This window comes from Polyodon spathula, chromosome 3, assembly GCF_017654505.1.
Source record: "Polyodon spathula isolate WHYD16114869_AA chromosome 3, ASM1765450v1, whole genome shotgun sequence".
NCBI classification, from domain to species: domain Eukaryota; kingdom Metazoa; phylum Chordata; class Actinopteri; order Acipenseriformes; family Polyodontidae; genus Polyodon; species Polyodon spathula.
Genome location: NC_054536.1, coordinates 25,595,038 through 25,621,632, shown reverse-complemented (window position 1 = coordinate 25,621,632; position 26,595 = coordinate 25,595,038). Strand labels below are relative to the sequence as shown.

Here is a 26,595-nt window from a genome sequence, read left to right as displayed (position 1 = left end):
TAAATGATAAATACTTAATCTCAGCTGAACACAGGGGCTCAAATGGGGGCTTCATGAGTGCATTAAGAACCACGTCTTGCCTCCAGTGAGGAACAATGTCCTTCATAGGTGGTCGAAGCCGTCGAGACCCTTTCAAAAACTGCCTAGCCAGGAAGTGAGCTACTGGGGAAACCGAGTCAATTTTAACAAGGCAAACTGGGGAATTCCCCTCATCAAACAGGTCCTGCAAAAATTGAAGTATTACTGACATAGGACAATGTCGTGGGGTCAAACCCACAAGGCAGACACCACGTCTGAAAAACCATACCCATACTGGGAATGTGTAGACGCTGCTCTGGCATTTTGTAGGGTGTCAATAACCCTATTGGATAGACTCAGGTGGCTTAAATGCAGCTGTTCAGGGGCCAGACCCAAAGCTGTAGGTTCAATGGATCAGCATGCCATAAGGTCCCCCACACCTGACTGAGCAGGTCGTGGCGCATGGCCAGTCTCCACAGCTGGCCGCTCAAGAGCTGCACCAGGGCTCAAAACCAGAATCTCCTAGGCAAATATGGGGCTACTACAAGCACCATGGCCCGGTCCTGCCTGATTTTCTCTAGACACAGCACTATTTGGGCGAGCAGTGGGAAGCCATATAACAGATGGTGGTTGATGTTAGTCATCACTGTGGAGTTGTCTGTATGGACAACCACATGTCTCTCAAACATCCTGCAAAAATGTCTGCAAGGCCAGGTAACCTGCCTGCAGCTTGATGCTGAGACCTCACCATGGGGGTTCCACACACTTTGCACCTCCCCGGCCATTCCACACAGCGCCCCAGCCCAGGCTGGTCGCGTCCGTGGTGACAACCTCCCTTCTGGTGACACTGGCATAGATGGGTCGTCTGTTTCCACCAAGAGAGTGCCTTTAGACAGAGATGGGACACTATCAATAGGCGGTCATGGTTCAACATGGGCTGAAAAACCATGCTGTTGAACCAACCCTGCAGATGGCGCATGTGCAGGAGACCCTGCTGCCATCAGGCCCAAAAGTTATTGGAACATTACTACTGTGAGCGCTCTGTTGAAGTAAAAGAGCTCCAAACAGGCAGCTATTCTGTGCATTCTTGTCTGAAAGGCGAACCACAGATACTTCCTGTGCCCTGGTTCTATGGGGATGTGGAAATAGGCATCTTTGAGGTCCACCATGGTGAATCAGTCGCCTGACTGATGTTGCACGTTAGCATCTTTATCCTCCTTTGGCTCAGATATAGGTTTAGCTGTCTGAGGTCTAATGCCACCATCCTGTCGTGGCACTAGGAAGTACCTGGAGTAGAACCCTTCCTCCAACTAGGAGGGGGTCTATCATGCAAAGAGCCAATTTTTGCAGCATAGCTGCTACCTCCTGAGTCACCACAGTGGTGTCCTGTGGGTCCGTGACTGATGTTGTAGTCATGGCCTGAAAGGGGAGGGCCGTGCTTGAACTGAAGCAATCTGAATGGTAGTAAGCACCAAGATGTCTATGGTGCACTGATGCCAATAGTCCAATAGCATGATGTATTCAAATGAAGTGGCATGAGGGCACTAATGAGGCTAATAATATTACCTGTGCATTTCTTGCAATTGGTGTCTACGAGATCCACGTTGTAAAACACGTGAACACCATTTCAATGTAGAGATATGCGTTGATCTCTGAAATATGCCACCTGGTCTAAATGCCAACTCCATTCTTCGTTGTAGTCAGTTTCATTAATGTAGTCTAAGGGCTGCAGGCTGATCTAATCAATGATGGATAAAAAAAAAAAAAGAATAGGCTACTATACTGTATACGCGAAATGCTTTTTATAATACTGTACAGCCATGACGGTGTCTAGGTAGGATTATTTATAACTTTTTTGCGATCCTGCCTTTCAAACACCATTATAGAGTATTTAATACATATATTTAGTAAAAGTCAAGAACTGACAACTGCGTATCTCAATCTCTGCTCATTCCTTTATAATCAGTGGCCCCTATGTCGTCATATCGTTAAGACGTAACTTACCTTCTGTGATAAGGCACATCTTAATATGCTAACGATTTAGCATATTAAATCATTAGGCCCAATTTTTATTATATTAAGTAATTACTGTTGCAGAACCCCTATGACATACTGCCAGACAGGCAGTTGGACTAATGCGTGAGAGTTTGGCAGCAACCATTATTTTCGAAGGCCACTAAAGGAAGCAGGAAAGGGATATGCGTAAATGGTATGTATGCCTGAAACTAATCTGCCTACAGTTATTTATGACCAAAGATTCTTGGAGATTTCACAAAAAATGCATTGCAAAAGGATGTTCTTGAATTTAAACAGCATTAAACAACAATCTCAAAACTGATTTCTTGCCAAGTCATTTCAAAATTTGACTTCAACTTATAATTTCCATCACGGTGTATGTCTCAAGCTAGAAACATAATTGAGTTGGGTCCTATATTTATCCAATTTAGTTATTTAGTTCTAATGGCTTTTTCAAAGTTGTCAGTGCTACGTAGTAATGTATCATACCAGTGTCATACCAGACCAGCTAACATCAGCCCTCCCCACCTGAACACACCCTGGCCTTCACTCCTTACTTCTGGACTCCTGGCCAACTACTTATGCCCAGGATGAGCCCTACTTCAGGTTATTTACAGGACTTGATTTGTTTTATTGCTGGTGTGTAACGGGAACAACATTGAAATCAAGCTAGATCAGAGCATGGGAATTAGACCAATCACAGGCCACCAATGTGAAAAGCACTGCTGTTTTTCCAAATTGATAGCAAGTGCATCTTGAAACGAGTCAGTGTCCCCCATCATAAATCACAAAAAGCCACTTTTAGCAACTAGCTATGAATCTAAAATGGTTGCATAATATAACATTTTAAAATCCAAGGCATGATGATTCATTTGTCTGGTGACCTTAGGGGCCTCCAAAATGATCGACATTTTCTGAAAGCTTACAAAACTTACGCTAGGGTGGAGGGGGGTGGTCAAGGGCAGTGTAACAAAATGTATGACATTTCTATATAGCTTGAAATATTCACATACAATTACACAAAAGTACTGTAGCCAGCAGAGATGTCACAGTTCATGATATTTTACTTCTGGTTGAGAAAAAGGATCCTCTTTATGTTAACATACGTTTCCTTTGCGGTGCACAGGAGTGAAGAGAAGGAAATGGAGTGGGTTATTTTTCTCAGATGTTTAAAACTTTTCTTGGGCCTATCAAGTTCTTTTCTGATACCAACATGGTTAGTAATATCAAAGGCAATTGGTTGAATGTCAAATGGTACAGAAAGACAGCAATTTATTGTTAATGGCAGATTTTTTGTTATTATTTGCTACTGCATTTCGCCAGTGTGCAAATATGTACATACTTCATTCAAATACATATAATAATAATATGTCAAAAATTGGTTTCTCATACAGTACACTGTACCATACAAAAAGATGACTTTAAACTAAAAAAAAAAAAATGCAGCTAGACTAGAAAATCCTGCCTGTCATGCAATACTACTCAGTTTCACTGCAAAATTAGATTAGAAAATGGGATATATTTCTTGCAATTTATTTGTAGTTGATAAAATACACTTGAACTAACTAAGCCTACAAGAACACAATCCTATTTGACACAAATATGTATTTTTCAGTATAAATAGTAAACACATGTATGTCTTGGGGGACTTAAATTTGTATATAATTTACCTTAATTACTTGAGCTACCTCTCTTAGTAAATGGAATGCTATGAAAAATATATAATGCTTGCTTTGTGCGCAAGGACAGTGATCAATATAAGGATGAAGAATAGTGTTTTTTTTTTTTTTTCTCCAGGCATCCACCCCATACAGTTGAAGAGACAGATAAGATACAAACTGTGTCTAAGATTAGAAAAGGAATAAACAGCTGATGCCTATGCAAGCAAAAGCACACAGCAGCAGCAGACGATAGAATGCAGGGCTAAAATTGTAACCTTTGCTAATAATAATAATAATTAATGCAGCCATCTTTTCATGGCTGCAGTCTATCTGTACGTTCTGTCAAGTCATAGGTGCAGTGTGCTGATCCTTTTTATTTTTAGGTCAGATTTTGTCACGTTTTTTGTTCTGGAGACCCCCACATGTGTTTAATACAACAGTTGCATCCCAAAAATAATGTAATACCAACCTCATCCTACATAGGGGGAGATGGAAATCACAAGGTATGGTCAAACTACAAATATCTTATATAACACCAGCTACTATTGCAGGGCAAGAAATTAACAAAATGTATGCTGATTCACAGCAATTATGGCCGCAGTGCCCTTTTGGCTACAGCAACTCGAGAGGCCTGCACCTACCAAATTAGGAAGTGTTTGGATCCAAATAAAAACATGATTACGTGATTTCTGTGGTTAAGTCGCATCAGCAAGACAAAAACAAAACAAAAAACAAAAAACGAACACTACCCTTCAAGCAGGTGGATTTCTACCATGTGTAATTATGTCATCTCAGAAGAAAAAAAAAGTAGACGGCTTTGCACTCTGCAAGAATTATTATAATTGTTTTCTTTTTTTATGGAAAATGTTTAAAATAACCACTTGTAAGTAACTCTTTCAGGTTTATATATATATATATATATATATATATATATATATATATATATATATATATATATATTAACTCACTTGAATATGGTTCAAATACCGTTATCCCCTTATTTCAATTTCCTTTTTTACCACAACGAAACCAAGATGGTAGGAAATACTTTTCTACATTGTAGTACAGTGTTTATTATCATTATTTGTCCATCTTATGATAAATATATTTGGGGGCTCCCGAGTGGTGCATCGGGTAAAGGCGCTCCGTGTGGAGTGCAGGATGCGCCCTATAGCCTGGAGATCGTCGGCTTCAGTCCAGGCTATTCCAATGCCAACAGTGGACAGGAGCTCCGAGGGTTGCGGCGCACAATTGGCGACTACTAAATTATAAATAAATAAAATTATATTTTTTTCAGTTCATCCGTAAATGCAACACAGCGCATTGATATTTTGTATGTAACATGTGGGAATGATATTTCAGAGTTAGCTTATGTTAAACTGTGTAGAATATAAATAATTTTCCAGTCTTTTTTCCAGAATTTTCCAGGGATCTTGCGCGTTTCTCGGGTGCGCGGCTACCTCCTGTCTGACAAGCGCTCAATTGTTCTTTTGTGGTCTTGGTGAGGACGACTGTCGTCCTCTCAACAGTGAAGCTGTTTGCCAAAAAAAATATTTTCTGATCCTGTGGGCACAAAAGTCACCCTCATTCCAACAAGCTAATAGGACAGTTCATACAATAAAAAATGTACAGAGGCAGGTTTTGCAGCACAACAGCAGTTTGAGTTTACATGTTATCAAGCTTCTTTTACTTTGTTTGTTCCAGTCATCTTGATGGCCAATTGTGAATATACTGCATGCAGTAGCTAGAGACTGGATCATAATTGTAGCCTGCCTGGGAATAGACAGAAACTAAGTCCAGGTTTAAAAAATAACAAACTTACGAATTCACTCACTTGAAATGCGTGTTTGTGAATGATGAATAAGCGATTGAATTCTGGATTTTGGATTTCTTTGTGTCCCTCAACTACCTATCTGTCAACTGAATTTTTGGAAGATAAATATATATAATAAATACAATATTCTGTGTTTGGAGAGTTGGGATGCTTTACATTGCTATAGCAAGGTGAGCAATAAGGAATACAATATTCCTGTTTCTTCATAAATAAATAGAATATGAATAGAGGCCTTTTATTAGTATATTCCATCTGCAACGTTGTCATTAATAATAATGATTTCTGTGTATATTTGCTTCAGCCATATTGTTTGTGGTTAATAAATAAAAAAAAGAATAATTGTTGTTTTTGTAAGACCAAGTTTTTGTACAGTAGTTCAAAGTAACATTATAGTTAAATATAAGGTTCTAGTTAATGCATAACCCCATAAGCTAGCATGTACAGTATTCCTTTAAAGTACTCATGACTTCAAGGTAATGTTGCATTTTACTAGGCCTGACTGTACAACATACTGACAGATGAACAAAATAAAATATCATGAACCACAAGACCACTTTTGTCTTTTTTGGTATTTATATCTGAGTGTTTTAATGCAATTAATTAGGTGCTTCCTCATCTGCTGATTTGCATTTTAATTTGATTATTTGTAGCAGCACAGTACCCCAAAAAAACCCTCTTTCCTGCAGTCATTTTGATGATTGTTTACTTTGAACCAAGGAATTTCAATATCAAATTTTACATGTTGGAAACTACAGGGAACAGGTTCTCATTGTCTTTGCTGACCTGGGGAACATGGCAGGGAAATGGAGGTGGGTCAGTAAAGGAAGGAATTTACATTGGCTTGATATCTATAATGTCCACAATATAGACAGGGCCTTTAATGTCTGGGCTTGGAAAATCGGTTTACAAAATTTCAGGTGAAAAAAATGACACCGATATCAATTTGAAACATTTGATGTAACTGCTTGATGATGTAGGCATCCCCGCTGTTTAGGTCATTGGTGCCTGTGTGAATAATAATATATATTTGGATCGCTGAGCGTCTCTCTTTGTGTGAGGATCTCCAGTGTGTTGGTCATGGTAGGACATCGTATTTTTATTGTTTTTGCATTAGGGAAAAGGCGTTTTTCATGAAGATATTTTCTGTTCGAGTATATTAATACAGCTACATCAATGGGGCGTGTTTTGTTGTGGATTTCATTACGCTGCTCCTGAGTGTGTCTGAGGGAGTTGGCTGTGTCACTGTGCTGTTAGCTGTGGTTGTAGTTTGGGTCAGGGTCCTGTGTTCTGTCTGTGCTGACGGAGAGCAGGGTCTCTGTTCTGCTGCCTTCTGTGTTGTTCTCCTGGGGCTTCTCTCTCTCTCTCTCTCTCTCTCTCTGAGATCACAGCTCTCTGTGGAAGGACTTCACCACACTGTGCAGGAGTTTCTTTTCTTCTTTAATTGTAGTAACTTCTGATCACAGTAACTAATTTTCCATGTATAACTCACTGGTTTTTTTTTATTTTAATTCTACTGTTACTACTTTTTGTTCATTTTTCATTTTCTGTACTTCGTCTTTTATTTGTTTGAGCTGTTCAGCTGTGTCATTTGGGAGTTAATCTCATCTTATGTTTCAAATGTACTGACAATCTTTAACAGTGTTGATGGCTCTGGCTCTTGCGGGGGACTCGGGAGGTTTGTGGTTGGTGTGGGCAGTAGGTATCGTAGTCCGCTGGGTGAGTGTTGTGTTGGAGTCTGTGGGCTTTCAGCTCAGCGTTTGTGCCTTGGCCGGCTCAAGAACATCGGTTTGTTCTGTGGTTATCTGCTGGGTGCATAGTTTAATAGCAGGGAAAGAGTGCTCTTATCTGAACAGACTGTCCTCATTCCCCTGGATCAGGACTGTGCCGTGGTTATAAATGTTTCTTGTGAATGCGGCGCTGTCCGAGTCCTCCTCCTCACTGACACAGCTCTGTTCCCTTAGATTCCCAGTTTCTGCGTGTGTTTTTAAGCTGCCTGCCGAAGGCTTCTTTCCAGCAGTTCAGATGCAAAGTGAACATCACTAAATTAGATTTAATTCTTCCGTTATCGGTTTCTGTTAAGTCCACGATTAACACCTCCAGGTTGTCCCTTAGTATTTGATTTTTTATGTCTTTTTATTTTGTAATTTTTAAATTTAGCTGGGTACAGAATTTTTAGCTCTTGGATATTTTTATGAGCGGGTGGTTGGAAGCCTCTGTGGCGGTTGAGACAGTTCTGTCCATACTTAAACTGCGGAATTCCTTTAATTACTGACCTTAATTATTAAGTTGTTGTTATTTATATAGAGAGAGTGTTCTTACCTTAGATCAGGTTTTCTTAGTTTTTGTTTTGAAAGTTTCAGTTTTATAGTTATGGAATTATTTCAAAGTTATTTAGGGTTCAGGTTACAGTATCATAATGCATGCACTCTCATTTTTCTTTCACTTCAGTTCTCTGTACACTGCAATACTAATAAAGGTCACTTGAGGTCCCTGTTTTAGTACACAGCAGTCTGAGGTAAGCTACAGTAGACCTGTCCGTTATCATTTAGCTGTTTACTTGCAGTAGTGTTCTTTCTGTTTAAAGTACCTGGGACACCTTCGATAATAATGCCTATTTTCTTAGTGCCCCTTTCCCCCCCTCTATGTATGTTGTAGTGTTTAGGTGTGGCTTTTTATAACTGTATGTTATAATATCTTTTACAACCACATATTAAATCATAAAAGGGTCTTTTTGGAAATGTGGTGATGGCCCAGGGCCTGGTGATAGAAGTAAGCAGGAAGCAGACAGGAACAGAAGTTGTCGATCGCAATTCAAAATACTTACTTTATTATTATAAGCAAATAACCAGTGCACAAACAAAATAAACACATTCAAACACTGTTTACAAAAGAAAAAGAAACAGCCTACTGCAGGACAACCTGGCTTAAATCAACCAGGGCTTTCACTTAGTTGGATTTCAACAGCATAACCCTCTCCCGCTCTCTCTGCTAAATTTGAAAAGAGCTGCTGCTGAGAGAAAAGCAGAAGCGAGCATTTCATTTCATTAAATTAGAAAAGTGTTCACAGAGAAAGTTCTTATCAGAGAAGCAGTAACTTTAATTGGAAAGAAGTTTCTAAGCTAAAAACACAAAGCCTCTTAGGTATTGCAAAGAGAAAGCAATCTTTGGACAGAATTACATTTTAAACTAAAAAATAAGTATTGGACCTATTTAAGTAATACTGTACAGAAAACAAGTACTTTGTCATGATTTGCCTCTGCTTTGTATCTCTGACAATGAAGAGATACTCTGCTAGGGTAAAGTTTCTTTTTAGGGCCCGATAGCAATCAAGTTTATTCTGGGATTGGGTTTCATTTTCCCAATGTTCCAAATAAGAGTTTTTGATTTGTTTTATAATTTGGTTTACTCCGATTGGCAGTGAGTTAGCAATGCTCTCCTGAAGCTGGTTAGTGTTAGTGTTTTCTGGGCTGAGCTCTTGGGTTTGAAGGGCCTTGTACTGGAGCAAGTCAGGGTCACTTTTCCACAAGTTCATCCAAAACTAGAGTGCTCTTTTCTGTACGGAGATGAGTAGTGGATAGCGGCCTAATTCAGCCCTGCATGCTTGGTTTGGTGTTTTACGTTGGCCCTGTAATATTGTTTCGCTGAATTCAGCATGCAGGGTTTCTATTGGATGTCTATCCCATTTTTTGCAATCCTGTTGACTGACTGGACCCCACACCTCACTTCCATATAGCGCAACGGGCTGGATTACACTGTGAAATATTTTTTGCCAGATTCTAACAGGATGTTTACTCTGAATAGCCTCCTTTTGACGGCATAAAAAGCTCTTCAGGCTTTTTCTTTTAATACATTCACTGCTAGGTTAAAGCTCCCTGATGCACTGATGGTCAGGCCCAGGTAGTTATAACTGGTGGTATGTTTAGGGTGGTGTTGCTTTGCGTGAAGTGGTACCTGCTTCTGTGAGATCTGACCTTCTTCTGGAATATCATGATTGCCTGGGCCCTGGTCTGACAGTACTGCTCTAACAGTGCCAGGCTCTGCTGTAGTTCCTGTTCAGTGGGCAACAGCAAAACCAGATCAACTGCACAGAGCAGGAATTTTATTACTTTGTCATGTAGAGTGAGGCCAGGGGCTGCAGACTGCTCCAACATTGTTACTAACTCATTAATGTAAATATTGAACAGTGTTAGGCTCACACTGCAGCCCTGTCTCACTCCCCGCCCTTATGTGAAGAATTCTGTTCTTTTGTTTGCAATTTTCACTCTGCACTTGTTTTTGGAATATACTGACTTTATTATGTCATAAATTTTATGCCTTACACCACTTTGGAGAATTTTGTAATATATTCCTTCATGCCAGTTTAAGTCAATGAAACAGACAAATATTTGTCCTTTGTTTGTTTGATGGAAGTGTTTGTTTATCAGGGTGTGTAGAGTGTAAACATGGTCAGAAATATGGTGGTTTGGTAGGAAGTCAATCTGACTCTTACTCTAGACATGGTGTTCGGTAAGGAAGGCCAGTATCCGGGCTTTAACGATACTTCAGAAAACGTTGCCCAGGTTACTGCTCACACAGATGCCTTGGTAGTTATTAGGGTCGAATTTGTCTCCACTCTTGTGAATTGGGGTATAAGCCCTTGGTTCCAGTTGTCCATGAAGCAGCCAGCATGCAGTACCAGATGGAATAATTGAAGCAGGGCCCCCTGCAGCTTAGGGCTGCTATGTCTGAGCATCTCAGTGCCGATGCAGTCGGGGCCACAGAAAATTTCCAAATATTTTTTTCCATTTTGTATCTGCAATTCTTGTGCTTTTGTTGAGTTTAAACTATTCCACAGACCTGATTTTGATTGATGGATTCTTCAATGTCTGTGAGGGTTTTGTTAATGTCTTTTTCTTTTTTTCTGTTTTAGGGTGTGGTTGTATTGTTTTAAGGTCTCAATACCTGAGGTGTAAATCTGGGTTGTGTGGTTGATGAAGTTTCTGATTGGATATTTCTTTTTCCTTACAGTTTTTTTACACTCATCATCAAACCATTTTTCTTTCGGTTTCTTTTTTTGAGATTTGCCTTTTTTTTTTTTTTTATTTTAATGTTTTTTCAAATATTTAATTGATGTATTTACCAGCCAGATTTACTCGTCTCCCATTAGGTTGGTACTGTGTGTTATGGAAGGTGTTAATAAGATTACGAATTTCAATAGATCAAATTGCTTTGTTGAATTCCTCTGTGCTGTCTGGAGCCCATCTGTATGTGTGGTTTAGATTGTATAGCTTGCTGGGCTGTGTCAGTGTGTTGCTGGGCTTGTCTGTTCTTTTCAGGAACACAGTGATTTGACTGTGGTCTGATAGGGAGGTTTGTGTCCTGACAGTAAATGCATTAATAGAGGAGGCGTCCAGGTCAGTGATGGCGTAGTCAACTACACTAGTTACAAGAGCTGAGCAGTAGGTGAATCTACCCAAAGAGCCTCCTCTGATCCTGCCATTAATGAGATACAGACCTAAGGCTTGGCAGAGGTGCACTAACTCTCTCCGATTTTTGTTCACAGCAGTCTGAGTTATTTCTCTGTATTTTGGTAGGAGTGAGGTACAGAGGAGTCTGTCCAAATACATGGTTGTTTCCATGAGTGTTAATGCAGTTAGGCTCTGTGCCTGTCCTGGCACTGGAATCCCCACAGCGCAGCACTTTCCCATGGGCTTGGAAATGGCCGACCTCTGTGTGGAGGTTGTGAAGGGATTCCTCATTGTAGTGTGGGGATTCAGAGGTGGGGGAATGTAGGTTGCACACAGGTATATGTCGTTGTCTGATAGGGCTAGGTCTTTGTTTATTTTTAGCCATTTTTGTTGATAAACTCAGGGTCTGTGCTCTTCAGCCCGAAAGCTGCTAACTGTTCCAGCAGCTGACTGACAGAGATCTCCTCTTTTGTTTTGTTTTGATTTGAATATTATTTATTTATTTGAAATAAAACGTGAAACACAACATAAACAAGTCATAATCTATCTTATAGGTAAATATGTCTAACATCCTTGTTTTACTGTTCTACTGATCTGTATTTCCATATATAGTATTGTGACAGGGTCTTATTGGTGTCACGCATGTGGGTAGCCGCTGTTTAAGCGTACAGAGAGACAACTGGGGTGAAGTTGAAACGCCAGCACAGGCGCGCAGGATTTAATTAACAAACAAACAGAAAACAAAAGTAAAATAAAGGTGGTCATGTGACGTTACCAGCGATGGTAACGCACAGAGGACTAATACAGCAAACTGTACAAAAATGCAAAATAAGACACAGTACAACAAACTATAAATCAAAGGTGCCGCGAAAAGGGCAGGCCTTGCAGCAGCCCCGATCACAGCGATCACCATGCTTTTATACTGACGCTCCGCTGAGACACGGCCACCTGCCTGCTGGAACAGCTGATTGCTTTCAGCTGCTGCTCCACGCAGACGGGTAATCGTCCCCGGCGGAGCGCCACAGCAGCTAAACAATTAATTAAATCAATATGTTAACAATTAAACACAAAAACATACAATAAACTACATATTTCCCCATGTGCAGGGCTTACGCTTTGCCACAAGTACCTGTACGACTACCTTTAAGTGACATCTGTTTATACCACCTGATGGTAACCCAGGTAAGCCGGTGTTTGCTGTGTCCTACCCGAGTGCTGCGTGGTGTCCTATGTTCAGTTAAGCGGCTTTGTGCAGCTCATGTATGTTTCTGCCTATGTTTACATTCAACCATGCTCATTATAGCCTTGACTTAAATGAAAATAACTGGACATGCGACTGTAATGCTAAGTGGTTTTAAACAAAGGCTCATGTTGAAGCACATTTATACATGAAACAGAGCTAGTGTTATATATTTAACAAAAATCTCTCTCTCTCAATATAGTTTGAAGATTACCTCACATATGTAAAGGTACTGGATTGCCCAGATTGCCTATTAGAAGGGATCTGACAAAGTCTGTAACCGGTCAATCAACTTTTAAGCATTTAATAAACTGAAGGAGTACTGATTCTGCTGTGATTCGTTAAAACTTCAAACCTGAATAGGTCTGTGCGATTAACTGGATTATTTAAAAGTTGTCTGAATATATTGTAAACCAGCACACAAACAATTCATTTACAGGAGTCCAAAACATGTGTCCTCCTTAAACGTCTTTCCTGAGTTTAAGAATGTGCTCAGAGCATGCAACAAGTACATGGAATCTGACAGTATCCCAATGAAACTGGTAAACCAAGTCAAAGCAAAATAGTGTGTTATAACTGTCACATTAAGCCTAACTGCCATTTGAGGAAACCTAAGCCAGCTAATTTTAGTTATGTGCCCAGGCCCAGTCTGCCTAGAAGTTCTAAGACATTAGCGATACCTTTGTTCCAAGAGAATGTTTTAATGAAGGGGAGAAGAACAAGCTTACCCCACAGCAGATGTGTGCTTGGTTATACAAGATTTAACCTTTCTAATAACTGTGGGAGTGGTACAAGAATTATCCCACTGCTGCCAACAAATGTGGTGATGGCCCAGAGCCTGGCGTCAGAAGTGGACGCAGTTAACCCGGCATGCACTGGGAAGCCTGTAGCCTGGTGAACAAGTCCGAGGGCAGACTTCAGGCTGACAGTGGAAAGCGCAGTGTGCACAGGGGTAGGGGTCAGAGCTGGCAGGTGACACAATAAATCATGAAGACATAAGCCCGATATCTACTCCTGCAAGGGAGCCCGGCTCTTTTGTACAGCATTATCGGTGCTATACTTCAGGTTCACGTCCGACCTCTGCCTGTGAGAAGCCCCTGTCTGCAGTAACCGAGGTTCGCACACTGGTCGTAGATGCAATTGTATGTAAGCAGACGGACAACAGAAGTTAAAGTTGCAATCTTGATTTTTTTAATAAAGTCTGAGCTTTAAAATATTTTTTATCAACTCTCCTGTAACAGATTGGGTCCTCATAAATCATATGTGCACCTATTCATTACCAAACACAAAAACAGTTAAAGCAGTGGTCTCAGTCACTAACTCGTACAATATTTTTTCATAGCAATGGGATAGTATTTTACCTGTACAATGTTTACCATAAACACACAGTATTAAAAAGCCTTTAGGATAATGTCCTTCTGTTATACAATGATGTACGATCGGAGTGATGGAGTGTGTTTCCCTTTTGTATTCACTCTGTCAAACACTCTCATTTTTCTTTCATTTTAGTTCTCTGCACATTGCAATGCTGAAGGTCACTTAATGTCCTTGTTTTAGTACACAGCAGTCTGAGGTAAGCTACAGTAGACCTGGCCACTATGCTGTAGTGATTAAGCATGTTTTTTTTTTGTTTTTGTTTTTTATAGAAATGTAGGTTATAATATCTTTTACAACCACATATTAATCATAAAAGGGTCAAACCCAGCCGATGTGTCCTGGTACTGTATAAGAACAACACAGGCTGGCTGCTTACAATAACAATAAATAAATAAACAAATAAAATGTTAAAACCCAGAAACATAAAAAATAGAAAAATGTTGTTAACAGAAAACAAACAACCAAAACATAATAAAAGATACAACAAAAAACAATTATTAGAAAAAAGATAGAAAATAGAAAGCTGCAAAAAGTCATGCAAAGACAATTTAGCAGATTAAGCAGAAGATGTAACCTCTAATGGAAGCTTTGAAGGAAACAGGGGTTAAAAGTTGTGGTTAAGACTTTTCATCTGGGGTCTTTAGAAGTGTTATTTTTGTGTGCGTTTCCATGCATCATACACTCCTTTACTGCTATGACCTGAGGAAATGCTGCCTCTCACAAATGTTATTTCATATACCGTATTCCTTCGAATTTAAGACACACTTTAACCATTGTTTGCTTTTCAAAAATACCCTGCATCTCAAATTCAAGTACAGCAGTGATGTGTGTATTAAAAATCGCCAACAAAAGACGTGACTACCACAGTACACAAACAGTAAAGTGACTTACTGGCAAGAAAAGACAAACCAAAACTTTACTGCCCGATCTCGAATCATCCTAGACATACAGGCAGCCATTTTCGAAGAAGTGTCATTAGCTTCCTGAGAAATTCATAGAGAACTTTTACAATTTCATCATTTCTAATAAATAGTGTCATCTTAGACAGATCAGAAATGCTGATCAGACCCCCACATGCAAGCAATACCACAGTTCACAAACTGTGAGAAAAACAGGTGTGAGCAATCACGACTGGAAATGAGAAGCAACACATAACTATAATGCTCTGTTTGATAGCAGACAGATGCAAACTGCCTCCATACGCATAATTGAGGGTGTACCTTTGTAGATGCATAGCAGATGGACGCAAGCTTCTGCCATATGCATACCTGTAATTGAGGGTGTATCTGTAGATGCAAATTTATTTCATGTTTATTTTTTCCTCAGATTTAGGATGGGAAATATGGGTTGTGTCTTAAATGCAAAGGAATACGGTAATAGCCATAAAGATAGGTGACTCCTATTCCTTGGTGCTTTGATCATCATCACTTTTGGCAACTCAGCTGAGAAACTTTAAAAAATTTGCCATTTTTATTTTCTACAGTTACTGAAAAACATGTTTTCTGGCATTGTGTGACGCACATGTGCAATGGAATCTTCAGCCTGCCATACAGTTTGTTTTTCATTATCTCTAATATCACTTAATTGTTGAAAACATTCTGCTTATTTTTGTTCATGGACAATAGTGCTCTCCACCAATCAGTAAGCAACTAACCCTTGAACTGGTAATTGCTGAAGTTATAATTCCACCGACTCCCCCTAACAAATGCGGTATCGCCAACATAAGGCTCCTGTATAGCTACTGTAGCTTTATGCATCTGTTTATGAAAATTACATTATCGGTGGCAATGAAACAGAAGGGGACAATACGCAAAATAAGTGTGCCATTTCCCAGGCAAGTAGTTAAAGAAAGCAACAGCTTTACTGGATAAGAAGATACAGTAATGACTGGAATATCTGATAATGAAAAAGGAAGGTGCTGCAGCAGTTTGATTAAAGGGGAGGTTAACTACATGAATCAGCATTTTCTATCTGGTCATTTTATTTGCCAGATCGTATGGTAATGTGTTCACACACCACTTTCTTTTTTGTTTATTTATTTTTTGTCTGTAAAATATATGTGCAATGCAAAGCGTTCAGTTATACTGTAACGTATGTCTCTCTTTATACTAGGCCTAGTGTTAAATGCTTGTCAGCTTTTAACTGCCTGTAAAAATGTCGTTGTTATTGATGTGTGATTGCAAAGATTTATTTATTGTATATTAAAAGGTTTTACGCGTCAAAATGTTGTCAATCTTTAATCGAAATTAAAATGTTTTAGTAATATATTCTAATGACATACAATTATACAATATTATTGTAGCATTGCAAGGTCTATTATTATTATTTTGTCAGTAGGCCTTGCGTTAACAATCACAGTTTACAAAAGACGAAATGTCAACATCCTAGTTTAAAAAAAAACAAACAAAAAAAAAAGACAACATCAAACACGATAGCTAAATTAGTAAACATGTTTTTTTTTTTTTGTCTGAACAGTAACAGGAGTTTTGCCTATGTACCTAGGTTGGAAAATAAAAATGAGTACTGTCTGTAATAGTAAATGAAAGAACAAAGTGCATAATAAATAATAATAATAATAATAATAATACAAGTGTATCAGTGATTGCTGTGCACAGTGGCCTAAGTTAGTAACCGCAGCATGGAGCTCAATTTTATCCATGACTGAAAATCGTGCTTTAACTTTAATAATCGCTCACATACCTATTCTTGCAGTACTGCTTACATGTTAAATATGTAACAAAAACATCTTGAGTTGCTATAACGTTTGTAAAACTAACAAACATATAAAAGACACTTACAAAGTTCATTTTAAATTATTTATTTTTAGTTAATATATCCGATCAACTTATTCCCTGGGCTCGATCTACTAATTCCCCAGACATAGCACTAGTAGGCCTAAACCTTGGAAACAATGGAACATCCCCTTAACTCTAGACGCCGATCCGCTGTTTCCCCGGTCTTCTTATTCCCCATGACACCGGTACTAGATCAAAGTATACAGCAGTGATCTTCATGGAGTTCATCAACTCATGAACACGGTCGGAGTTCATCAACTCATGAACACGGTCGATCACAAAGCAGTCTTAACCCCAGCCCGGCTGTCAGTGAGAAGCGGTTACAAATTAAAAACCCAAAGCAAGATCAGTGACTTTTTTAAACCAGCTCCCTCCGTGTTCGGTCCCTATCGGCATGAATTATTGGATGTCTGCTGCGTTTACATGAGATACACGTATAAAGTGAATTGAAAAAAAAAAAGGTTTTTGACAATGTAAATATTTGTGATCAAAAGTAAACTGAGCACTGTATACCTTGTATTCTGTATCGCTACTGAATCCAATATATTTCAAGTGGTAAAAAAAACATCCAAGCTAAGCAAAAATCTTTCTATACATCTGTAACAAGGGAAGTATGCATGGTCCTGCAGGTAGTGGGCAGCAGCCTCGTAAGAGCCGCCTGTCAGTCACGGCATTGACATGGAGAGGTGGGAGAGAGGGTGTGTGGGCTTTCCCTCTCTCTGAGTGGCTGAAGGACGGGCGTTGGGGGGGATTTCTGCACCTATAAGATAACGTTCTGTGGTTCCCTCAGGTTGGCCCCTAAAAGACAAACTATGAGCTAGCAGAAGATCAGCTCCAAGACATAGAACGGTCGGAAAAATAAACCAGAAAGAAAATAAAAGAATAATATTAGCGGGGAAACCTTGGGCAGGCTGAGGGGGAGTGTAGGACTGAGACCCGGGCCGTGCGGTTAGCGATGGTCGGGGTAATGCTGCCGAGTGCAGCACCTTTATTTTGTAGTTTTATTACTGTTTTTTTTATTTTCCCTTTTTCTTTCGCTTTTTGTTTTCATTATAATTTTGAGCACTTGCATGTGCACTGGACCTGTTTACTGTTGGCAGTATTCAGGCCACGAACAGCAGCACCCTCTGAGGGCTAAAATAAATCATTGTAAAAAGAGATAAAACCGGACACCTGGGTGGTGTTTCCAAATACAACTTTCTGTCTCCCATGTGCCAAGTGAATTACCCACCACCCTTCCACAACAATCTAATGTAATAAAGAGCAACTTGGAAAATAACTGGGATGGTCCTTTTTTGGTGGGTTTTTACTTCGTAATCAACTCTTTCTAAACAAAATGTTTATTTAAAAGGGGGATTTGTTGTTTAAAAATGCGATTAAAAGTGCGTTAATCTAGATTTTTTATTTTTATTTTTATTTTTTTTTAAATCGCACGATTAATCGAGATAATTTTTTTTTAATCGTTTGACAGCCTAAGAAAAAATACATGTCTGGCTTGCAATGTTAAATACAGATGGACAAGCATCTCCCTATATGCCCAGATTTTTCACTGATTCTCCAGGATGTAAAAATGTATGTGGGTCATAAGAATATATGTGCAGTGGATAGCAAAACAACTTGGTTGAGGAGGGGGGGCACCCAATCCATAGCCAAAATCTCATTATTTTCCACATATTAAATGCTTTTTGTAAAGTAAATGCTTAGAAAAGATGAGACCACTGCTCACGTTCAATATCTGATTAAGATGAAAACTCACCAGCCCATCTTGGCTGTTACCAGTCTTCTCCACACAGAGGTTTTCATCTGATTCCTTCAATTTTCTTATCTGAATCCAAAGACAAGTGCATTAAACTATCTGATTATATGCTACATGCTATAGCATACACACGCTTACATTAACACAATAACAAAACACTGCAGATAACACATTGATTTGTAATGCATTTCTGATTTTCAACTTGCTGAACATTTTCTTCTACATTAAACTCAAGCACACAGTACATCTGTGACAGTATAAGCAACCTCATTTCACGAATCATCAGGACCACACAGGGGTCAGTGTTTCTCCTCTTTTTTTGTTGGCAACATAGAAGTCCCATCGCAAACATGACACAGACACACTTATGTCAACTCCTGTCCAGGTCCAGTCTGTACTGTCTGTCTCCATGCTGGAAAGTTCATGTTTGTAGACTGACACAACACTCAACATCCAGACTGCTGACAGACTGCCTTGTCCATTTTCTCAAGTCAATTGTAATGTTATTTATTTCCTGATATACACTGGCCCATCGATTCTTCTGGAAAGTCGAATAACATTCCTGGCTGCTGATCCAACAATGCTGAATATCTGCCCCACCGGACTGATCACCTCAAGATGACAGTGTTCTTCCCTGGTATTGATTTGCAACATAAGACACATAATTCCGTCTTCCTTGACAAGTACAATTCCCAGATTGCCATCAAGCTGTTCCTATGCTTTCCCCCAAAGCACCAGGGAGTGATATGTTTATGAGGCATTTTAACCTGCTTCTGCACAATAGTGAATACAATGAAAACAACAAATATTGAGGTGAATGAAGACCTTGGGTGACCATCTACATGTCTAGCTTGTACTAATAAAAAATATGGCATCCCCAGTACACAACATGCTAGGACACTGATGTAAAACAGAGGTAATTAAAGCGGGTACAGATTGGGCAATGCCACTGATAAACCACTGTATAAAACCCACATTTAAACAGAATGCAAATACAAAGGGCTTTATTTAAAATACCAGAGCATGGCCATGGATCAGACACTGTATATGGATAAATACTGGTACAAATGTCATTGAAACAAATATCTTTCAAGCTCATTTATATAAGCAATCAATACAGTGTTTTGGAAATTAAGGCTGTACAGTATATTTGCTTGCTTACCGACATCAGTGACATCAATTTCTATTTACTTTATTATTAAAAACAGACCTCAGGAGATAATTTAGCACAAATGTCTGGCTCACACACCCAGAATGACAAGTCCCCTGAAACAGGAACAGCAGACAAGCACTGTAGCTTTAGAAAATCTACAATGTATTTACCTCAACTGATAATAAGCAATGGAGAGCAAAGCTCAAACAAGATTCTAGTGTTTATGAGTGAAGACTATTTAAATGTTCTATTACTCATTTGTGTGAGCTCACAGCTAACGCTAGCAGTAAAAAGTATTATACAGTGGCAAGAGCTTTAGCCTCTAAAATGTGTCTTCAAAATGGCCTCCAAGTTATTATTGTTGCACCACTGCCTTCAAACTGCTATACGGAGGAACCCAGTCTTGTTGCCTTACTGCTTTACCTGAGAGGTTGCTAATTACACAACAGAGATTTCACGTAAGTATTACTTAAGATTCAGGCTTATTAAGGTTATATAATAAGAGAAGTGAGCCACATCTATACGTGTATGTGACTGGATAACAAATACCTTACTGTATAAATGATAGTTAGAAAACTAATTAAGGTACTTCTTTTGTTAATCTAATTACATCCAGTGCAATTTGATTTGTCCTCAGGAAATTATAACTCTCTTTCACACAGACGAGTTATGACGGTCCGTGACGCTGTAATTTATAGCTGAATCGCTCGTTGCCATGACAACGATCTGCTGACTGGCAGGCTTGAAAGTTTTACTCCCATGATCCCTTTGGCTGTGTGAAAGGTTATGATGGGATTATACCAACACAGATGGTGCTGTTTGAATGGGTATTTTAATAATTTTTTAAACGTCTCTGAGACTGCTCAGTAGCGGCACTTGTGTGTGAAAGCGGCTTATGAAAGAGTTCCTACTGTAATTTTGTTAACTTATGATATTCATTGCAAAGTCAGTAATTTTTCCACGTGTTACAGTACTGGAAATGATCTTAAATGGAAAACTGGAAATGATCTTAAATGGAAAACTGGAAATGATCTTAAATGGAAAACTGGAAATGATCTTAAATGGAAAACAAAACAGTTCCCACTGTAACTGTTGTAAGCTCAAGATATTCAATACTAGGTCATTTTTAAAGAAACCCACACACACACACACACACACACACACACACACACACACACACACACACACACACACACACACACACACACACACACACACACACACACACACACACACACACACACACACACACACACACACACACACACACACACACACACACACACACACACACACACACACACACACTTAAAAAAAAAACAAAACAAAACACAGTATTCTGTAACTTGAATGACGTGAATTACTCCATTCTAGCATTTATCCCCTTCATACGTTTTCCAGGAATGTGCTGTTATAATGTGTGGGAGTGCACACCGTACCTTGGCATTCCCTTCAGAGTGGGAATTCACACAGGCCTGCAGCTGATTGATCCAGTACTGCTGCTCCTTAGCATCAGCAGCTGAGGAAGGAAAAAAAACAGCGTCAATACAAATAGCTGAAATGACAAACCAGACAATTCTTGCTCCTGGAATCTTCATTAAAAGCACAACACAGCATCATATAGAACTGCAATTATTTTAGGTGCAGGCCTCCCAAACGTTTTAATGCCAAAGTGCTAATATGTATTTTACAATTGTTTTAGTGTTACATACACCCAGATTTGTTTATGTTTTGCAGGGCATCACATAGGGAATATACCTCATGACATTGTGCAGGGTTTTATTTAATGAATAGTTATTTTACCCCGTCTTTCTCATGTCCAATTATGTTCCCTCAAGATTTACACCCAGGAGTTCTACCAGACATTGGAAGACAAAGACCAGCCCTGGAGGTATCCACTCGAGCTCACCAGGTACCAGTCCAGCTGGGGCCACTGTAGCGTGTGTGTAGGTGCTGTATCACTGCATTGTATAACTCAACTTTGCCACAAAAAAAAATAATATAAACCAGATCTTCTGTAACCAGTCTGGGTACTGACTATTAAGTTAAAATAGATACAACTCAGAAACTTAGTTTTAAGTACTGTAATTCCCATTGTATTTGTTATTTGTTTTTTGTTTGTTATTATTTCATTGACAAGTTTGTCCTATTTTGCAATACAAAAGAAACCTAGATAAGGTCTTTCTCTAGGGTCTAAAGTCATTTTCACAGAGGGCTATGAAAACATGCATGTGCATGTGTAACCAAAGAAAACACAGCGGGCAAGTATACAAGCCCCAACAGTTATACAATTGCACAATTTTTTTCAGTTATACACACACATTTAGCTTCACTCATTCTGGGCAAGAAGCAACACAGTTCTTGCCATACTTGTAAGGATGATGTACAGTAATATTGCTAAATTAGTAATACACTGTAAGGAATAATCTACACAAAAGTGTAGACAATAAGGCGTTAATTTCCATTGTGGGGTTCTGGTGACAAGAATAGACACAAGTGAGAAGAGACTGGATTATAACTGTTACCATAACCTTGTAACTATGTACAACCTTACACACAATACAATACTTTCCTTGAAGTGTTTTGATAGGGCTTGCAATTATTGTACAGCTTTGTATGCATAGATGTTGCATGTTTTAACACACACAGTCATTTTTCACCTCCAACAATTTCTCCCTTTCCTCCTCAGAAAAATAAAATGAAATCGAGGAGGCCTTTTGTTGATTTTGCCGACGTCTTCAACTTGTGTAGTATGCTTTTTTGAAAAGCTGGTCACATAATTGAATGTGCATAATAAAAGCACTAATATTAACTATGCTACTACAATACTATTACTACCACTACTGCTACAAATAAAAGGTAATCACGATAACAAATGACCCAGTATGCAAATTTGCTTTACAGATTACCAACTAAGAGTTGTAAGCATGTTGCAGTATTTTGGAATCCTGCCACTAAAAGTAATTTGCCAAAATTAAAAATAAATGCCTTGTTGAACCTTGAACTGCCCTTTCTTGCATTTTAAGCTTGGTTTCCATGGAAATCTTTCCCGACGATGCTTAAAAACAGACCCAACAACATTTTAATGATGTATGAATTCTACCATTATTAGTATTTGTTTATTTATTAGATGCCTTTATCCAAAGTGACTTACAGAGACTAGGGTGTGTGAACTATGCATCAGCTGCAGTGTCACTTACAACTATGTCTCACCCTGAAAGACGGAGAACAAGGAGGGTAAGTGACTTGCTCAAGGTCACACAGCAAGTCAGTGAGTGGCCAGGATTTGAACCAGGGACCCCCTGGTTACAAGCCCTTTTCGTTAACCACCAGACCACACAGCTTCCCTCTACCAAACTGTGAAAAATTGAAGAGGGAGGACATAATGATATAAGAAGCAAATGCAGTAAAACCTGGTGATGCTGTATCAGTCCAAATTCCAGGCAGCTCTTACAGCAGCTGTAAGTCATGTACCAATGTGACATAAGAAACTGCTTATACAGCAAATTTCATGGAATTTCATGGAATTTTATGATAAGCATTATTGATAACTGTACTCTGTTTGAAACATATAATTTCCTAAATGCTTACACTTTAAGATTGTGTGTGTAAATTGAATAGACTACGAATCAGCACTGAACATTTAAAAAAAAAAAACAGTATACTTACTACTGTATAAACACTAATGCCAACCTTTCACAAGCAGATTTCTAATAATGTTTAAATGTTTAGCCATGTGGATAACATTTAAATGTGTAAACTATTAACACACCTGCCCAACATGTGGTATCTTCCACTTACACATAGCAACATTTTGATGAAGCTGCCAATGGTACCATATTCCAGTCAGACAGTGTGCACAGACAGTGTGTATTACATCATCCCTACAAACCAGCTGTGGCTCCACTTTATTTAGCCAACAGCTTCAGGAGGGCAGGGAGCCACATCCTGCAGCACCACAACCAGCACAGAGTCACAAAAAAGCCGGGCAGCATAAAATGACACAGTTAAAAGAAAATGTCTGCAGAATGTAATACAGCTCCTTCTGGCTACTACATGTACAAAGTAATATGTACTGTAACAATTTAGTTTAGAAATCTGTTCTAAGTGGTTATGTATTGTGCAATCTGCTATTCATTATGCAATTTACAGAGTTATAGAAAAAATAACACTGAACTACGTTTTGTAATAATTCTTTTAAATATTTACTATAACATGCTTCATATATTCATAAAAGCTGACATCTACCCCAGGTGAGGTTCGAGTAGCTGCCTACAAGTGGCTGTGCTGATGACAGTTAATAGGTAATGCTTCATTATTTAAATGTCTGTGAAGGTTTTCTGTGCTGTGTTTGTATTTTCTTGTTCCTTGTTGAATTTTACCAGTTGACCATGGTATGAATCTTTCAGGTTGGTTTTCTTTTTTGTTAATTTATTTTGCAGTTTTTTTATTTATTTATTTATTTATTTATTTATTATATCACTTTTTTTTTCTACAGTTTGGGTTAGAGGCTGACTTGCTCCAAAGTTGTTAACCCTAAAGACTTAATCTTCACTTTATACAAATCAAACAGAAATGTCTGAAACCAAAACAAACCATAACTATATGAAACCCATATTACCGTAGAGTGCAAATACTAACAGTTCACTTCCCCACCACATATTGTCCCAAAGGTAAGCAATTAATCCAAAAACCTAAATATTTTATCATTTCATTTCAGACTATCTAAAAAAAAACACCTTACCACAAGAAACAAGGCTCTATACAGTCATATGTTAAGGCTGGATTATGTTGTGGAAAAACTAAACAGATCTGCGGCAGTACATATGAATATATTGTAGGTCTCAATCTACATGTTTTTTGTTGACTAAAATGACAACTGTCTATTTTTTGGTTACAACTGTAGTTTTTTTTTTTTTAGAAATAAAGTGGAAAAGCACTTAGTGATGGTACTACTGTACTTGAAGATGTCGCTATGGCAACCAAAACCATTGTTTATAGACAAGCTTAAGTGAATGTCCCTCTGAATAAATATACTTAGGTTTTTAGGAAAGAATACAACTATTCATATTTTCATCTGGGTATAAAAACAAAGTTTGTCTTTACAGAAAAGACGGGCAGAAAAAGTGACATGCATGTGAAGATGCAATAATATTGTGAAGGCTTTCCAGTCAGTAGGAATCAGTAAGAATATATTAGGAATAGCTTTTGACAGAAAATACATGCAACATATGGACATCTAGGAAAAATAGTTATGTTCAACATTAATTAATTAAATGCAATGGATGGCTGGATTCCCTTCCTTCACTGCCCCCTTTATCTAGGTCAGCAGTGTACATACAAATGATTTCTTCTCTTCATTTATGCAATAACTCTCTCATTGCATACCTCTCAGCAAGGCTGCAAAATAGTTGCGCAAGACCCAAAGATATTCTTCTAGCTATTTTTTGGAGCCGACAGGAGCATTTTCAAGCCAGCGTCAGCTGCTGCTGCTGCCACCACACCACGCCATTGTCTTTAAAACTTAACATGAGGTGTTATGCTAATACAGATAGCTTCCATTAACAAAGCCAGTTTCATCAAAAACGGTCCACCGAGAACTGCACAGAGCAGGACGCCACAGTCAGATTGCAGTGCATAAACCGCTCATCACACCTGGCAATGCACGTTTGCGAGTCCAGTGGTGCAAAGAACACAGGCAATGGACTACAGAGAAGTGGAGAAATGTGATATGGTCAGATGAATCATCCCCACCATGTTCTCGACAAATGGACGTGTGGCACCAACCTAAAGTACTCTACAGTCCTGAGTGCTTGGTTCCAACAGTGAAGGGTTCTGGTGGTTCCGTAATGTTGTGGGGCACATTTTCCTGGCATGGTTTGGGTGCACTCATTCCCTCAGAAGGCAAGGTCAATGTTAATTGCTCCTTAATAGTACTGAGTGATCATCTTCACTCCATGTTGCAGCATTTCTTTCCTGCTTATATACACACACACAGACACACATATATATACACACATACTCTTGGTAAAAATAGGAAAGCCGATTCCAGGCTACTATCTATCGATTTTGGCTTTGCATGTAGTGGTAGGGTAATTGCACTGAAGTCACTTACTAGATAAACACTTTACCATATGAGTATAAAAAAAAAAAAATGTTCAGAACTGTACCTCTGAGTTTGTAGAGCTCGCCGTTGGTAGAGTACACAACAAACATGTGAGGGGCTTCATCACTGAGAGAGACAGTGGCCCCAGTTAAAGGCAGTACTCCTCTTGGCTTCTGGCTCTTGCTGGGCTCATTCACATAATACTGCAGCAGCCCGGACTCCATATCCAACACAAAGTACCTGCAGAGCAAGGACACAAGCACAGTTGGCACAGGGCTGAAAAATAGTTACCCGATTTACATGTGGCTGCTGTTTTTACCAATATCAATGCCTTGACTGAGACATTTCAGATTTTGCTATTGAAAATCATACTGTAAATGGAAAACCCATTTAAAGATATGGATGCAGATTCTTCATCCATCCTCAATTGAACAGATCATTTAAATTTGTATACCAAGGTTATTAAAATTAAACTCCTCAATGGATTTCTGACTGTGTCCTGGACAAGATAGTAGATAACTCACGTACAGTATTTTGATACTCTTATAAGGGGATACACTTAGGGGTCGATGTAAGTATAGCCGCAGTGCAAATAAATGCGGATGCAAAATTATTTAGCACTATGTCCCATGTAAGCTTAAGAGCAATGCAAATTACCCAACATGCACAAATAATGTTCCACAATTATGGTAACGTGGGTCTCAATGAGTGCATCGGTCTATTTAGTGGCTGCACTTGCAGCCCAGATGTGATGGAGTTAGGAGTACTGTATGACATTTGTGGAGTAAGGGCAGCAAAGTCCTCCTGGTGCACAGAAAACAAAAGAAAAGTTTCCCGAGAAGGAGCTGAGAGTCCTTCCGGCCGAGGACACGCAGCATGAAACAGAGTTGTTTGGAAAAGCCTCAACCAACATCAGTTATGCTAGTATCCTTAGGAAATTATATGTATTGGCTTGCCCTTTTCAGCATGACATCCAGAAATTTGCCTAGCAAAGATGGATTGGGCTATCCCTCCAGACATTCCAACTGTGGTCTGAAAGGAACCAGTGGCTAAGTAGTGCAGAGAACACAGCACTTTCACATGTGCAGGGATAGCGATCCCTAGATTGACGCTGGGGTCTAGCACAGATGTGTGCTTTTATACTCGCTTCTCCAATGGTTTGCACCTTGTAAAAAGAGGTGTAAAGTTAATC

At 39.0% G+C, this 26,595-nt stretch overlaps 1 protein-coding gene across 3 annotated transcripts in view; it reads right to left on the bottom strand.

Annotated features, from left to right (window-relative positions):
* LOC121312910 (oxysterol-binding protein-related protein 10-like) overlaps nt 1-26,595 on the bottom strand; it is a 130,248-nt gene that overhangs the window by 76,183 nt on the left and 27,470 nt on the right. For 2 of the 3 annotated variants that reach the window (XM_041244815.1, XM_041244813.1), the window contains exons 2-4: nt 25,468-25,643; nt 20,737-20,816; nt 18,145-18,213 (exon numbers count right to left, since the gene is read on the bottom strand). In XM_041244815.1, the coding sequence (XP_041100749.1) occupies nt 18,145-18,213; nt 20,737-20,816; nt 25,468-25,643 (325 nt within the window). The remainder of the gene's footprint in view (nt 1-18,144; nt 18,214-20,736; nt 20,817-25,467; nt 25,644-26,595) is intronic. The other variant, XM_041244816.1, reaches the window with a different exon arrangement.